At 38.3% G+C, this 17,950-nt stretch overlaps 1 protein-coding gene across 1 annotated transcript in view; it reads left to right on the top strand.

The window, feature by feature from the left end:
- The window catches only part of CTNND2 (catenin delta 2), a 672,616-nt gene that overhangs the window by 512,045 nt on the left and 142,621 nt on the right, over window positions 1-17,950 (top strand). The window contains exon 11 of the mRNA XM_014940766.1: window positions 15,497-15,710. Coding sequence (XP_014796252.1) covers window positions 15,497-15,710 — 214 coding nt within the window. The remainder of the gene's footprint in view (window positions 1-15,496; window positions 15,711-17,950) is intronic.

Here is a 17,950-nt window from a genome sequence, read left to right as displayed (position 1 = left end):
GAGGTGGAAGGTTGCCTAAAGGAGACAGCGGCTGTTCTTGCTCCATGGAGCTGGACACAATGCTGGATCCTTGCTGGCAACAGGCTCTCATATGATGCCTGAAGTCACTGCTTTCTCCACACCTGAGGTTGAGAGGGGATTGTGCAAGGCTGTGTCCCAGTGGTCTTTCTGTCTCCAGTTTGCCTTGCACCGTGCGTCTTGTGGCCTTTTTGCAGTCACATTAATTTGTAGTGGGATACAGGAGCTGAAGACATCTTTTCCTCTATCCTATTGGAAGATTCATAAAACACAAACGTGGAACAGATGAAGGATGAATCCTCTATTCTGTTAGATTTATGGAAACAATGCGTTCTTTTTCCCATGATCAAGGTCTCATCGCTCTGGTATACTAACTATGGCTTGTCTCATCTTCTTTCCGTAGGAGATTTTTTGAAGGCAACCTTTGTTCTACTATTGCTGCTGCTTTTTTAAAAAAAAAATCATCCCCATTTGATCCCAACTTCAAACCTATGTAACCTCTCGTAATCTTTCTGCTCCCTTCCATTTTATTTATTCCAGCAGTCAGTGGCTTGAGATGTGTTTCTGTGTTAAGGAAGGCAGATGTAAATGGTCTGTTTCTCCTGAACAAAACAGTGATTTCTGTACTTAAGCCCTTCTCTACTGATAGGTGTGCAAGAGAGGATATTTGATAGCACTTCAGTAGCTACAGCTCTAGTTTGAAGTGTCTAGTATGTCTGCTTTGGATGTCCCTTTATGTTATCTCCATGATCTCCTCTCTCCTCCTTTAGTTTGAATTGTGTGAAGCAAAGAAGCACTAACTCCTGGCCTATAATACAACCCTGTGACTGAATATTTTCCCTCTTTAATATAATATAACTAAAACCGATGAGGCAGAAATGGCTGCGCTGGTCTTAACACAATAATCTATGTTAACAGTGTTGTTAGGACCACTTACGGTATTAATGGTCTTAAAAGATTATTATTTAGAATAATGATAATTAAAAACACACTTTCATTCACTAACCTCCCCCAATCTGGAGTCCAATTCTGAGTAACTAAGCAGTATTTATCAGAATATATCAGTATGGTTTTTCTTGTGAATAAATTGTCATTATTTGCTAATAAATTGCAGAAACATAGTTAACTATAATATGGTGGGCCATTTCTCTTTGTTTCAGGCCTTTTCACTTTTTTTTTTTTTTTAAAAAAAAAAGCATAGAAGCCCACATTCTCTCAGGGAATTAAATCTTAAAATGATCATCTTGCTTTCAAAAGTTTTTCTGAGTGCATCTCTCTGCTGTTTCACCATCTAATTTATGCACTGTCATTTTGACATTTATCTCTTCTGACGATAGAGTGCATGTCTTTGTTTTGTGCACTGTCTTTACATTTATTAAGGCTGAGAATTAATGAATGTCACTGAGTGTTGTGCTGTGTCCCCACAATCTGTGCTTTCTGTAGCACAGAAGGAGTGGCATTTTACTCCCTCTGTGGTCATTTGACCATGGTTATTCTTGATTTCATCATCAGGATACTTTGCCTGAATTATAATAATGATTTACTGTACACCTGGCATAGATATCACTTGATGTAAGATTAGGAGAATATTAAAGTTGTTAAATAAAGGAGTCAATGACAAGCCCCACCAGAGTGACAATCAGTTAAGAGAGGGAATTGGAGAGCCAGGGAGTTAACCGGAGACTGCACAGCAAAGTTGTGGCAGATTGCGAGGGCCAGTTCTTGTCTTTTACTCCTCAGCTTTGCTAAGGATCTTGATTAATGCTTTGGGTTTATTGCATTCGCATTTCAAAATTATTCCTTTTGGAGAAAAGTCTCAACTGGGAATGAAGTATCACTCCTGTAAAGTGACAAAGTATCAGTCCTGTAAAATGAAGTAGCTTCATAAATAAATAAACAAGAGTATATTATTTCTTAGACATAACATCTAGGTGTGTTTGGTTTTTCTCAGTAATGTTAGATAAGCAAAAATGAGACATTTTGCTTGCTGCCTTCTCGTTTTCAGTCAATTTGTAACATTATATCATTCTCATTGAACTCACAAAGACTAAATTGAATGAATTTACAAAGTGACTGAAAATATAATCATTTTGCTAAGTAGTGGGTGTAACATTGAGAATATGTATCTGTGTTTTTACCCCCACACTGCTTTACACTGCTTTCATATTCTCCCTCTTTCCTCCACGCTATTCCCCCTCCAGGGAATAGCCGAATGGACAAAGTTGTGCTCACTCTTCCTAGAAGTTCCTCTTTAAGATACATTTTTCTGTGATCCTAATAGGAAGTAAGCAACTATTATTTAGAGCCAAAGCCAAAATATATATATGTATTTTAATTATTAACAACAGTCCACGCTTCATACAGATAATTGCAGCTTCACTGCTGTTGTCTGGACTATCCTGTTCATGCACTACACTGCAGACTGGTAACAGTGTCTGCAAACATCTTTGGGATGCTGTGTCTGACCTCTGTTTTGCTGCTATTTAGGGGTCTGGCACTGATCTTCTTGTGTGCTGAAGGGAGCGAGTGAGGTCTTGAACAAAACCTGTCTAGACCTCCTGTTTATCTGGGTCCTACAGTGTCTGCCTCACAGGGGATGAGAATAATGGCTAAAAGGTTTCTAGCTTTTTCAGCTCTGGGCAGCCGGAGTTTGCCTCTGAATGAGTAACTACATAGAAGAGAATTTTAAGCAATAAATTCAATTATCCAGAAAATTCAGATGTGAACATCTGGTGTTAATGCTTTTCACACAGTTAGTAGGAGAGAAAAAAACCTCAGTATTTTCTGCGCCAGATGAATGCCTTGGTGCTGCTTTCTGTGGCATGCAGCAGATGCAGGCAGACGTGAATCCCTCTTCACTGCTCTGAGGGAAAAATGTCCCAGTTGTTTTAAAACATTTGTAAAAGCTGTATCTTTTGTATTTGAAAATATTAGGCGGTAGGGAAGGAAAGGTAATACACACTGAAAGACAGCATCGCTTGATGTAAGTAATGTGATGTTCCCAGATTTTGAATGGGCAATCAATATATTTGCAACGTTTTCAAGCAGTATAATGTTCTAGTATATATGCCATGGATTTCTTTCCATTCATAACTCTTTTGCCAACTGCTTCTCTGATTTATTAGGCTGATGTGTGAATGCAGAGGATTATTTTCCTTATGTAGAGCATCTTTTTTTTGTTACTGTTCTTATCATCCGGCAAGCCATGGTAAAATTTTGCATACTATATATAGAAATAAAATAACCTAGATTATATCAATATCTGTAATTTAATGTTTTCTCAACATATGTGTACTGAAAAGGTTGGCAGCAAAATGATTTCAATAAGGCAAATTGTAGTCCTGATAAAAAGGCCATGCCAGTGAAACGTCTAAAGTAAAGACCAGCAGCTGATCTCCAAAATGTGTTTAAAAATACAAAGAGATGGCTGTTACTAAGCTACCGAGAGTGGTTGCAGCAGAAGGCACAGGTTTGTAGAGGCATAAGGACACCTAAGGCTCTAAAATTAAAATGCTTACCTGTCTATCCAGCCACTGCAGAAAATTGTTTGAAGTCGCTTGAACTACAGAATCCTTAATTTCATCTCAGAGTCAATTTATAACAATGCTGCTGAAGTCGATCCTGCTTTTCTAGGGTTTACAGTGGTATAATTCAGAGTATGACTCATACCACATGAGGAATATAAGAAAAAACAAGATAATTAAAAACAAGATAGAAATTTTGAAATTGAAGTTTTGTATGTTTTATACTGGTTGTGGGTCAAATTCTCTCCTTCTCATCCCAGAAGAGTACTACTTACTGATAAATGGCTGACGTTTCTAAGGTTGGGATCTTGCAGAGACCTTGGTTCACACTGATATGGAAATGCAGTAGGTCTGGGAGATATGGCTTGAAAAGTTATTTGGAATATAATAACGTTTTGTAGTTTCACAGAGAGATTTGATTTGTTCTTGCATCCTCATTTGCACAAAAAGTATGGGTTGTAATGCCCACTGTAAGGATCATTTAACAACTGTAAAGAGATAGTTAATGCACAATTATAAATGACACAATAAGTCCAAATCAGCCCCTTATATTTGAGCTGTTGCTGCTTCCGCAGTTGCTGAAGAACAGGTGAGAATGTTGCCACACAGAGAAGTATTATAAGGGTTTGGGTGAGGGGTTTTTTTGAAACTGCTGCTTTGCTATTCTTATGTCCAAGAGCAATTGAAAAATTGCTGCAACTCACAAGCCTTATAGATTAGTCCTTAGTCCACTTTATAGAGTTAGTCCATTGGCAGTGAGGTAGCACTATTTTTGATGGTTATTTTGCTTGTTCCTCATTTCTGTATGCTATTTCTGTGTTCTGCTGTTTGAAAAAGAGAGGTCTTGAGTTACACATCTGAGGCTTATTTGCAGTCCAGCAAGTGAACGGAAGATTAAGTGTCAGGAAGGCAATAGAGAATGAAACAGAACTTTGCTGGGGCCTTCTGCAAGTCTGTGTTATAGTCTGGTCTTTCCCTATTTCAAAGAGTATAGGAGATTTTGAAAAAAAATCAGAAGAAAGGTGTGGATTTTAGAAGGTGAAGAGAATAAGCTAGAGGCAAAGAGCTAAGCAAAGGGGGAAAAAACAATTAAACCAGTAGAAGTACATATATATGTACACACTCTTATTACAATAGATAATTTTATATATATATATATTTAGAATTTTGCATATTGAACTGTGGGTATTACAAAGTACATTAGAGATGAGGCAGGCTTATTTGTGTTGACTTTTACTCCATTTATAATACTCACATAAATGGGGAGACAGAGTAAAGATTCTGCAGCCCAGCTTTGCACTGGAACTCTTAAATTACAGGTCATAGTTGTAGCTATGCCACAGCTTGTCTTTGTGACCTTAGGCAAATGATTTAATTGTATGTTCCTGAGTTTCTATCAGAGGGATGTTGTGAGAATACGTTCATTCATTCATTAGCTTTTGAGACAGTAACTGGCCTCTCAAATACTGCAGCTTTAAGACAGAAAATTCTCATGGGACTGAGAGACTCTTTGAGGGGTAATACATGAGTTACAAGGAGAGAATACCTCTTGTTTAAATCACAGTAGAGAATGTCATAGGAGCAGAGGTCATCGGGGGCAGTATGATGCTTGATCTAATAAATTGTGAATGTATTTTTAATCTGAGAAGAAGTGGCATGTTGTTTACTCTGTGAGGGAGACTGTGTGAGATAGCTACAGCAAGCATCAAAAAAGGATCTTTTTTAATTTCCAGTTAGAGCTGTAATGTCAGATAGAGTTGTTCTGCTTGGGTTTAAATGACTGAAAAAAAAAAAAAGTTCTGTGGTCTTATTGGTGACCACCTTGTTCCAAGATGGTATTTGTGTATTCGTGAGCACATAAACAAGATACAGAAAATTCAATATTTTTTTAAACTTCACTAGAAATCTGGTTATAGGAATACCAAGGTGTTCTTAGGTGCAGTATATACGTTGATCTTTTCCCCCGATAATAAATGTAGTCCTTCATTCTCAAATAGATGCCTAATTCTTCTTAAATAAATGATCCAGAAAGCAAATGATCTGAACGCTTGGCGTTAATCATCATTTTTCATTTAATTTCAGACAGTACTAGATCAGTGCTTGAGTGCCAGTGTCTTTTGCATCCTAAACGAATATTTTCGTTGCATTTTCTATATAGTGCACACTGCTGAACCTTCTTTAGTATTTTCCTTTTTTTGACTCTTTTGAGAAGCGAAGACCCCAAATTAAAATCAAGTAATTACAATACCTTCTAAGGGCTTTGGCTTGTGTGTGTTTTTCCTAATTTGTGTGCGTTCCTCAGTGTTAGTTTATACCCCCAGAGATTCAAAAGCTGAGGAGCTTGGTTAATGCAGGTCAATGCCAATCTGTTCATTTTAGGAGATACTGCTTTTAACAGTGGGATTGAAAATCTCTTTTTCACAGTCAGGCAAGCACTTCAGGTCAGCTTTATGCCTGCAGTTAGGAGTGTTATTTGGATGATCCTGTTAATACTTGATGTTTAGATTTAGAATAGGATGCTTGTGTCAGCCTTCAAATTAATGTTTTTAAGGAGTATTAGGGTAAACCTTTGCTATTATAGGTAACTTACACCTAGCTGGAAATTTTTTCAGTGAAGAATAAAATCATTCTAAGACCTTGATATATATAATAGTCATAGCCTTCCTACCAAGCATGAAAACCAAAATGTTGTGCAGAATACATTAAGGCTTACTGGCTGAGGAAGCAGCACATTTATTCATACCTTTTCTGGACAATTTTGGAGCATAATTTTGAGTCTCCTTCTGTATGGAATGTGTTTTCCAGCCTCTGTTAATTGCACACATAGATCCCAGGATCTAAAGAGGTCACTTAAGAAACACAGGGAAAAACAAATATATACTCAGTAACAGAAATAAAATATCCACTCCCAGAAGAAAATCTTCTGAGTAGTGACCCCATGTTGCATGTCCTCATGTCAAACAACCATTCCTCCAAACACCTGCCTCATTTCTACAGACCCCCTTCCTTCTCCAACCTGCTACATTTTAGCACACAGAGAGCCATTCTTATTTAACTTAAAGCAGAACATTGTATATGTGCCACTGGCTGAATTTACTTAAATTATACCTGTTCACGGCTTTATGTTGCCTTTGTGTCTGAGCTAATCAGTCCTTAATGACAGTTTTACAGAACCATTCTTAAGTGGGACCTAGATCCAAACCCTGATTTAGATTCCTTAAACAAATTAGACTTTGGAGCTAATGTAGCAATTTGCATAACATTCCACTCTATTTTAAGCTAAAATTACTCAGCACTTTTTTAAACTTGTAGCAAATTACTTTGCTAATGAGACTGAATTACCCTATGAAGTTGCAGGTAAATTTGTCTGCAATGAATCTCATGTGCGTTTGCAACGTACAGATTTTGTGTTGTATAGCTGCTGTTTGATAGGCGTATCAGAAGAAATACCGGAGAAGAATTAAAGTTTGAACAGTACATTTCTCTTAAGAGACATATTGTACTAAAAGCTATTCTTATATTCTGTTTGGTTGGAAATTTTTTTTCTTCCCTTCCTACCCATTTCAAGTTTTAGGAATCAGCCCTCTGAAAGTAGCTAGTAAAGAGGCTGTCCATCTTCCAAACCCTTCTCCAAAAGGCACAGTGTTTTTTTTCCTCTTAGATGAAAGTCATTTTAGTAATGTAGACAAGGCAAAGATAAACAACAGAAAGGTCTCGTGGAAAGGAATTGCAGTAAAAAAATTTCTATAAATGTAATAATTTTATGAATACTCTGTATAATGGGTCAGTGCAGTCAAGTTGCTGTGCGGGCAGTGACTTCTTGGATGTTCCCAGAGTGCCCTGGTCTGTATGGGCACACTGGTTGCTCCAAGGGTGACACTGAGAGGAGCAGGGTGGCCACAGTCAAAGAGTGTCTCAGAAACTGCCTGCTGCTCTTTAAAAATACTTTCGCCATTTGGTTCTACTCACTTGTAGCTTCTCCTTCCCACACCCATGGAGCAGAATTGCTTGGAATCCATTTGTGTCTATAATAATAAGCACTTATTCTGCTAGTTAGTAATCCAGCATTTAAGAACTTTAAAACCAATTATTACTACAAAGTTCTAGAAGCAGACTTAAATTGAATTGTCCTTTTAGTTTGGGGTTTATTGGATATATACCGTCATTAGTTAGCAGTCAGCTATTTTTCAGTTCTGTTCCATATGTAACACAATGGCATTAAAAATAATTCTATGTGTTTAAACACTTGTATTTTGATATATCGAAATATGCTTTCTTAATAATGGAAATGTCACAGAATAAGTGGTGGATGATGCAGTGTGTTACATCAATTAAGCTGGCAATTAATATCGGTGACGTCTATAAAGGCTTGATTGTTGTTAGATTTCCTTCACCTCCTTTGGACGGAGAGCTATTCAAAAGTGATTATTAAGAAAAATGTGGAAAGTAAGCATTTAACCATGAATTAATCTTCAAATTAGGACTGTGGAGCTGTTAATAGTGGAACGCTTAATGTCCTGTTGGGAAGAGGAGATTGTGTTATTTTAGAAACATACTTTATCACTCTGTCAGTCTCTAACAATTTTTGTCACCTGTTCTTAATCCTGTTCTGTTTCCATTATATTCTACTTTGTAATGCAGGGTAGTCAGAATTAAATGCCGGAGAGGATGTTCCAGTTATACCTACTGGCAAAATTTGAACAATATCTCAGATACCCACTTGCTGAGTATAAATAGAAGAGGAAGGGTGTTTTGGTTTCTATCACAGCAATATTTTTAGGCTGTGTTGGAATACTTCATTATCTAACAGTCTTTGGCTAAGCTGTTTAAAACTTGAAGCTTCACTTTCCTTCCTTTTTATATCTCTAGCTCTGATTTTTACAGCCTTTCAAGGGATGGAAAAGGCGATTTCCATTATGCAGTGATTGAAAGAGAGGGGTTTGCTTCTCTTCTTCACAGCTAGGAGGAATAGAATAATTTTAATTTCAGAATAGAGTTCAAAACTATAGTAAAATTCAGGACAGCTAATGTCTATTTGCTTGGACTTTGCTTCTGTTGTTACAAGGCCATAAGCAACAACCAGGTTCCAGGGCCAGTTTTCTGATCCTTCATATGAAGAAATATCGCTCACCTGCATTTTCTTCACGTTTGAGAAGTTATCTGTCCTTGTAAATGTGAGAAAATAATACTGTCGATTGTAAGTCAAAGCATGAATTCTGCTCAGTCTGACAGTCCTGGTTAACCTCACTTTTTGGGCAACCTTCCCCATCCCCAGGGAAGCAAGCCAGTCGGGTTTTCACATCCAATTGTTAGACTTTAAACAGAGAGCCTGGAGGAACAGCATGGCTTCTGTGCTGAATCAGTGACAGGTAGCATGTTTTGTCAATTAAGGTCATGGACTATAATGCTGTTACTGCTTACATCTGACAATAATTCAGTTTCAAGCTGTGTTACGATTTTTGCAAGCTTTGGCATGCATTTGTCATGAAAAGTAGAAGGTAGCTTAAGAAGGCTGCAATATTCCCTACAATACTTATACTTTAATTTTTTTATTTTTTTTTCCTGAGAGGTTCCATGTTCATAGATTGTCCTTCTGTCAGTTCCTTTTAGAACACAGATAGTATCCTTTGACCAGAGTAGTCTCAAAATCAGTAAAGGTTATATTTAACCAGTGTAATACAAAGCAGGGAGAAGATACTGAAAGCTGTAGATCCAGACATGTTTCCTGAAGGGAGCTAAATATACCTCGGGAGAGATCTCTGGATATTTTTTTTTAATGGAGCTCTGCATTTGATCCACTGACTCCAGCATATGCTTTGTATAAGAGTAGTGCTTGAGTGCTGCATGAACCACTCCTGCCATGGGTGGGATTAGTGCTAGTCTTCAGATTGATCGGGACCAAACCCTTAACTGCTACGTGGAAATGGAGCAGGACGTGGTACGGCAATGCTCAGAAGGTGGGCACTTCTCCTTTAGATTAGCTTAACAAGCCAGCTGGTGATTTCTCTTGTTCTGTATCCTTCAGTAAACATGATACAAGGCTGAACATGTAACCCAGTTAAAATTTCAAGTATAGTGTAGTATATACTAACCTAAATTACGTATCTACAAAACCAGCACAATAAATAAATGAGAAATTAATCAGATATGGATAATCCTAGAAATAGAAGCATCCTGTTACTTTTGTTAGGTATGTATGTAAAGGAAGTTTAGGTCATGCAACAGATTAACACAAACATGAGAACAGTTCCTGCACAGGCACCCCATGCACACAAAGCAGCACTCATGCAAACACGAACAGTCATACTTAATTCTTAATCTCTGTCTAATCAGGCTCAAAGTTTGCTGGCAGGTCTCATCTCACACACATGGAAACACAAAGAGGTCTCTCTGGTAGCTGGCTCAGACCTTTGGTCTGCCCAGTAGCACGTCCTGAGACCCTGGTCTCACCATTACCTATCCCCTAGATCTATGGGGTCTCTCATAGGTCTTTCCCAGATCTCCTGTCCTGCTCATCAGCTATTCCACCTTGAAGTTCACTAGACGGGCATAACGCTAGAACGTAGACTGTCCTCATCCAGGAAAATTGTTTGGAATTAGGGTTAATAACAAGATAAACCAGATTGCAGTGATTATGCACAGGGTTTGGCCAGACAAGCATACTGAACCACAAGTTACTTATAGATGAACCAGCCCCTTTCATTACATCCTTCTCTGTATTTTCTCATGTTGTTCCTCCCCCATGCACTTGGATGTCTCTTTTTTCCTACCTTTGCCCTTCTGCTAAACATCCCGTAAATTTTGCACATTTCCACAATCCCTTGAAAGCATCCCATAAGCATGCTCTTTCCCATAGGACCCATGATAACCTTGTCATTCATTCCTCCCTGGGTGCCCCATCCCCCTTTACCGCTTAACACAGCTCAGGCTGAACCTCTCCAAGTCTTTGAGCAGTTCCTTCAACAGCTCATCAGGCAGTGACCTCGCAGACCTGGTCTTTGGTATCGTCTCTTTCTGTAGGGTTTGCGTAGGTAAGCGTGGTATATTACTTTTCCTGTCTCATCTCTGTTTATATGCTGGACAGCCATTGATCAGATGTCCTCACAAAACAGATGTCTGTACATTCCAGGTATCTACATGCCCTTCGCATCCTGTTTCTTTTCTTTCCACACATCTATCCAATCTCTTGTATCGAATTAGAAAAACAAACTGTCAAATAATTCATATGCTAAAATCATACAGTAATCAAGTATATCTATATTGTTTCAGACATATCATCAATGTATTATTGACTTGTTTTACCAGTGTATATGCTTTAGGCTGGTCACGTAACTCCTGGTAGATTAAATATCTAACAGTCTACTGTCATGGAAAATTTGTTGTGGTAAACACCATTGAATCAAAGGTCAGCCCTGAAACTGATAAATTACATTTCTCAAAGGCTCTTGGCATGAAATATCCAGGCTCTCCGTATTAGGAACATAACATCTTCACTGCCTCCAGCACTGGTATGAACCCCTTCTTGAGTCCCAATTCACCTTGTATCTGCATAGCGTGGATACAAATATGTTCTCAGATGCAACGCAAAAACAAAATATGATGCCAGAGAAGACTCTGGAATCAAGCTGGTGTGAGTACACTCTTACCGGTCTGCGGACCAGAGGGGCTGGCACCTTCTCCTGTTCTGTCTGTCATAGTATCATGAGGCTTGACCGGAGCAAGTGATTCTGACCAGCAAGTAGACCGTAATATTAATGGTGAAAAGCCAACTTTAAAAAGAAAGTTTAAACATTTCCTGGAGAAAGAAGACATGTGATTCATCATACGAAAGCAGCTCTGTGCATTCTTCCATGAATAACTTTTCATGGCAAAATTCACGTAATCTCTGTTCTTTCAGTTTTTGCTTTGATCAGCATAGGTTTACGCTACACAACATAGGTCCCTAATTTATTAGGAAAGCTAAACAGAATTAATTCAGGCTTATGCATGCTGCGTTCTGGTATGAATTTGCCATACATTCCATAATGCCTGGTGTGAAAGAGTACAGCCTGTTTTATTTATTTAACACCCCTCTAACAGCATCTTCTGAAGACATACACATTTCTAGTGAGAAAAAAAAAAAAAAGGAAAGAACATTCAGAAATTAGCAGTGTTCGTGGATTAAAAGATTCATGAGAAACACCACAACACAGATTAACCCAGCATTTTTAATGACTCCAGTCTGAAGACAGCAAGAGAAGATGATGAGAAGAGACAGCATAAAAAAGGGACAGTATGTTCAAAGCAGGAAGAATAAACTTTATGATGTGACTGTGTGAACTCAGTTGAGCTGTAGAGTTGAATGTAGAGTCATTTTTTTGACTTCAGAAGTGGCTACTCTGGAATTGGTCTGTGTGAGAACAGAGCTGATCTCCTGATGACTTGGTACTATGCTGATTATTTGGTTGTAGCAGGCAAACAGGTACTGGCATATTCTATTTTCTTTTTTTTCTGGATATAGCAAGGCAGCAGCCCACCGATGTGTCAATAAATGTTACATTAAGAAATATTCTCTTCATATAAAGTCAAGAGAGAGACAGAAGTGTGTTATGAAAAGTCCTTAAGAGGAATGGGATTTGATGCCCCATTGGTGCAAATTGCTGCTTATCCAGCCATGCCAGTGTTCTTGGGAAAGACATTTTGCAGTAACACTGCTGAACTCACTGGAGCCATGATAACTAAGCTTGGCTGAGATCTGCCCCGAGAGACTCACTTGGTCAAATTGTCCTCCAGGCTGCAGCTCTGACTTCATAAAGGACTTGAAAAAATGATTTCATTTCCTTTGCCTCAGTTTCCAGCAATGTAAATAGATACTGATCACATTCATCACAGTCTCACAGTTTGTCAGGCGTAGTTAAACCTGCTGGAGAATACAGTATTAAACAGCTCTATAGATAAGTGATGAAAGCATGAAGATGGGGTGAGACTTGTGGTAAATAATGGGCTGTTGGAAAAGCAAAAACAAAGCAACACAGTAATCCAGATATAGAACAGGATCAGAAACTGAGCTCCCAGTTTTGAAGAATCAGCTTCATCTCTGCCTGCTTGACACAGCTACTCGGCTGAGTGTCTGAGCTCGGAAATTCAAAGTTTTCAAAATAAGTCTTGTCTTTCCTAGGTAAGAATAGGTTCTTCAGTAGAATTTAAGAATTTTTATCAAGTTAGGTAAGGTGTTATGTAACATCAGTTTCATTTCTGTTGCGTTACCCATATTTTTTTTCTGTCAGAAATGCATTTTAGATGAATATTTAATGCCCTTGCTTTTAAGAAAGTATCTTTGAATCACTTCAGTCTGCTGCTTACTTCAGGTTTCTCGGAGAGGAGGAGCTGCGTGAGCTGAATACTGGTGTGCTGTTGGATACCATGACTGAAAAGGGAAGGTACAGCTGAATGTGGCAGAACCACACATTTTCCCTTAGAAAGGGAAGAGAGCGAAGCAGAAGATAACAAAACCTGTCACCTGAGTGTCCACAAGAGAAACTATGAAGGAGCGTGAGATCCCACTTGGCTGTGTCCAAGAGGGAGAGCAGGGAAAACAGCACAGGCACAGCGTGCCTCTGAGTGGAGGCAGAGCTCTTGGAGTCTTCAGATGAATTATAGTGCACGGAATTATTTTTGCTACAAAGTTAATAGTTTTTCTCATTCATAATCTTTTTTATTTACCAGTGAGGCAACTAAAATATTCATTCAGCATATTGTGCTTTAAAAATATAAAATACAAAGATCAGTAGACGTGTTTTCAGTCTGTTGTTCCTGACATTACTCATCATACCAGAACAAGCTGTGTATTTTGTAACTGCATTCTTTTTTTTCCATCAGATCTTGTTTCTTTTCGGAGGTTGAAGTGTGAAGCTCAGTTGTTGCTTCACCTTTTGTAGAACTGATGCATGAATTTTTGTTCCTACTCTGTTTCAATAAGTATCATCTATTTTGTTATGTAGGTGGCTCTTCATGTAGTATGGTTGGTTTAGAAAATCTGGTTAGTAGAGGAAGTGAACACATTTTAATCTTAAAATTAAATGGTGATGGATTGTAAAAACAAGCAAACAACCTTGCCTCCCACCCCTCTCAGATAAACTCCCTATTTTTTTCCTGTCTTGGAAAGGAGCAGATGATTTCATTGCAAGTCATCCTGTTCACATGGGCAAAGTCTTGACCCGTGAGATGTATCGCAACACCTTTTCTCTTTCATCTGGTTTTCTGGTTTCTAAACTGAAAGATGTCATGGTTTCTATGAGGGGTAGAAGAATGAGCTCTCAAAAAGATTAATGAACTCTTCCAGCTGAAGTTGATACATTGTACCAATGTCCATTCATGTCTCTGCACTCTCCATGTAGTGCCGGCTGCTTTATATTACTCAGAAGTTTGGATGTAATATACAGATATAATGCCTATTTAAGTAAGAATATCTTAATTTGTCTTTAAACACTGTCACTTCGTTTAGTCCAAAGCTGTGTTGTAACTGTATACACATTACAACATTTTAATTTAATACTGTAGCACCTCAGTACATACACTATTTTATTACAAAACTTTTCTATTACTAGGTCTTGTTGTTATTACAAAAATAGGAGCATGCCAGATAAGACAGTAAAAGAAAGAGAAAACTTCTATTTTATCAATGAGTGATTTTGTATAGCTCAGTTTTGGAACCTCAAAGGTTGAATCATTTTTCAGTCTTTATTTGCAGTGAAGCTTGTGTTAGAGTCATGAAATGCCATACCTTGGTTGTACTTAAATATTTTGAAATGAGTAGATAAACCCGTGATAAACCATGGTTCATGTTTTCTTGCATGCCCATGCAAGAATAACTACACAAAGATTTTAAAACTTTGTCATCATAAAGTTTGATTCTAAAATTAATGTCTCAGCTTTGCCTGTAGTTTTGAAAACACTCTATAGCTGTCTCTCTTTTAATGTTTTAGGGAAAGTATTACTAGAAGTGGTAAACTGGCCAGCTGAAGTGCCTGGCTTGCTTTGTGCCTTAGCCAACACCGCACATGGAGAAACTTTTTGACAGACACGTCTATATAACTTAGTTGAAGCTAAAGCATTGTACTCCTTGGATATTATTTGTGAACTGCTGTGATTTCTTAAAATTAGATCCAAGACTGGTTGCTGTTTGAGGGGCAAATAGTGCAAGAGGACACTAAAGATGGATTTTTTGCAAACAGATTTTATAATAAATTGTTTTTGGTATTACTGACCTTCTTGATCATTTGCCTTAAACATTTCTGTGCTGGTTTTAGAATGACATTTTATATAAGATACTGCATTAGAAATTTGTTTTGTAGGCTACCTTACAAATGAATGACTTCTGCTCCTGCATCTCTTAAGGGTCTCCCTCAACTGTAACAGAACAAGCTTTCCATGATTTATCCACCATCCTTGTCTTTATGTTTGTACAGTTTTTCTCCTTTTCCTTTCATCTTTGCTTTTGCCAGTTTTGTTGATATAACATCCTTGCAGAGACTACAGCAGCTGCTCACATTCCAAGTAATTAAACATAAAGGGAGGGACTCCTAAAAACTTTATTTCATTAAGGGCCTTTTTATGTTTGTGGTAGTCTTGTGGGTTTTCCTCTAGCTTGTGATGTGCTGCACTCTGAAGCGGATGATGTTCTCCAGCGCAGGAGAAATCCTTGCTAAGTCAAACCTTGCTGAACCTTGAGAAATCTTGGTGAGGCAACGCTCTTAACTAACTTTTGGCTGCTTTTACAGAGGCTCAGGTTCATCATTGTACAGTTATGTTGTAAAAACAGTATAAGGAGTCAAAGCAATATACCATAGCAGCTTTGTGGGCCTACCAGCATACTTTTGGTGGAACATAGCCTGCATAAACTACAGCTTAATTACACTGGGTAGCATATATAATTCATTCCCTAATTTTATGATTATCACTTTGGCCTGTTTCAGATAAGAAGACAAGGTGGAATACAATTACTGGTGGACCTATTGGACCATCGGATGACAGAAGTCCACCGTAGTGCCTGTGGAGCTTTGAGAAACTTGGTATATGGGAAGGCAAATGATGACAACAAAATTGCTCTGAAAAACTGTGGTGGCATCCCAGCATTAGTACGGTTACTCCGAAAGACGACAGATTTGGAAATCAGAGAACTGGTCACAGGTTTGAATCTTTCAATATTTTTTGTTCAAACTTCATGGAGGCACTGCAAGCACAGTTCTGTACTTTGTGCCACTTTGTCCATCAGTAACTCTTTATTTTATTACCATCTTTGCTGTAGCAAAACGCTTTCAAGCCCTTTGGATATCTATGTAATGTATGAAGAGCTTTAGTCAACATTATGCAGATAGTTTACAGATGCAGGCCTGATTTATGCTCTCAGTTGCTGGTCACTTTGGTTAGCTCTGAATGTTCTTGCAGATGTGCTCCATACACAGACACATTGTGATGGGAATCCTCTGCTCTCCCACTTGTCTGGTGTAGGGCTGCAAATGCAGAAGTCAGATTTCACTGATTTTTCTTAGAAGCTGTTATTAATTTCTTTTATAGCCTATATAGTGAGAAGGAGGATTTGAATGTGGGTGTTTTTTCTACCTTTGTGAATTCTGATAGGAAAATGGAGAGATGGATCATGTCATCTTCTGAAACCTTTTTTCTGAAATTTGATAGCATGCTATGTGATATGCTAGACACATGGTATGCAGGTAAAGAGTCTTATTTCTTTTCTTGATATAGTAGAATCTGATCTTTTAGGATTGTTTGGACTTCTTCCCTTATGAAATTAAAGATTTTGTGGGGTTTTTTTCAGAAATACAGAAGTGCTGTCAACCAGTACCAATCTGAAATGTTTAGAGATTTTTTTCCCGTTGCCCCTAAGCTATCCTGTTTAAAATGCAAAACAGAAGCTAGATGGGTTTTTTGATTTTTCACTTTGTGATTTCATTCTATTTGATTGCTAACATCAATGTGGTGATTAATTTAATACTAGAAATAAAAAAGCTTAAGATCTTTTCATTATCCTATTTTACAATGGCTGTATTTCCATTATGATTTTCATACTAAAATAAGTAAGAAAAGTTCTCATTTCTGTTGTAGAAGCCTCAGTACACACTATCATCTATGCTTCTGCAGAAATTACTTACCCTTGTGGGTCAAGCCTCATTTAGGATACAATTGATAAGATTATTGTCCTTTGGTTGACTGCAGGTTCCTTCCTTGAGGGTGTCGAAATAAACTGCATAGTGTTTATTAAATGTAGATTTTTATATTTAATTGTGTTTCTTAGTTACAACACCAATCACCTCATACTTGTTAGGCAGGATTAATGGGACAGAGGTACTGGGTTACACGAGCTCTGATGGTGCCTCCTGCAGAGTGACAGAATTACTGACAGATCTAATAAAGTGTAACCACCGCTTCGGATTCAACATACTTGTTTGTCTCTTGGTTATGTTGTCTGTGTCCTGGCTCCAGGGAACATTCTGCCTATTTATTCTGAGTAGTAAGTGGCAAACTGCTAATGAACATCAGCAGTACACCTCAGCAGTCACAGTGGCACTTCCCATGCTGTCTGCAGACAGAACGCATAATGTCATTAGGTCAGTTCAAGAAAAGATACTAGACTATGTTTACATTCCTTCCATTGCGCAATATGTTGTTAAATTTTCCTGAATTCCTGCAGAAAGAAAAGGTATATGTGCTAGCAGGTGCTCAAACTGTTACTGCTGAGAAGAGTCAGTATTGACTATCAGTAGCAGGGAGTAACCAGCCTTTGTATGGGCAGATGCATCTCCCAGGGATGGTGAGCGTCAGGAGTGTCAGGACATCTATGAAGGGGGACCAGAGCAAGATGGTGATCCTGAGGAATGGAATAAAAGCCACTGGTAGTTGAAGATTTTATTCCTGGACCTGTTTTTGTATTGTTTTGTTTTTAAGAGCCACTACATCCCAGAAAGCCACTGCCTGCCCTGGCTGGGTTTTCTGCCTTTCGGTGTGCAAGCTTTGAAAATGCAAACCGGTAGTGGTAGTGTTCTGCAATGCTCCTTTCCAAAACAACACTCAGAGCTGCACCTCTCATCTTGCATCTCTCAGGAAACAGGCTGAAATCGTGCATCTGAATCAGTTCTCATTTGCTTTTTTTGTAACACGTTGTAGCATGACAGCTGCCCCAGTTAAATTGCTTCCCTCTGTCCTTTCTGGGGAAGGAAGGATGGCTCCTGCAGCAGCTGCCTCGGTAATGAAAAAATTTGACTTGGTGATGGGCACAAGGGAAAATAAAAGAAGTTTCTCCTGCTTCCCATCAGCCTTCCTGAGTTGAAGTGGCAGGAAGATAATTATTTCAGTAGTGCCACCATAGCCTGAAGGAAGTACAGAGAAAATAATAGCAAATGTGTGTTTTAGGA

This window comes from Calidris pugnax, unplaced genomic scaffold (assembly GCF_001431845.1).
Source record: "Calidris pugnax isolate Ruff unplaced genomic scaffold, ASM143184v1 scaffold8, whole genome shotgun sequence".
Lineage (NCBI taxonomy): Eukaryota > Metazoa > Chordata > Aves > Charadriiformes > Scolopacidae > Calidris > Calidris pugnax.
The sequence above is the reverse complement of the archived record's forward strand: the minus strand, read 5'-3'. Positions and strand labels throughout refer to the sequence as shown.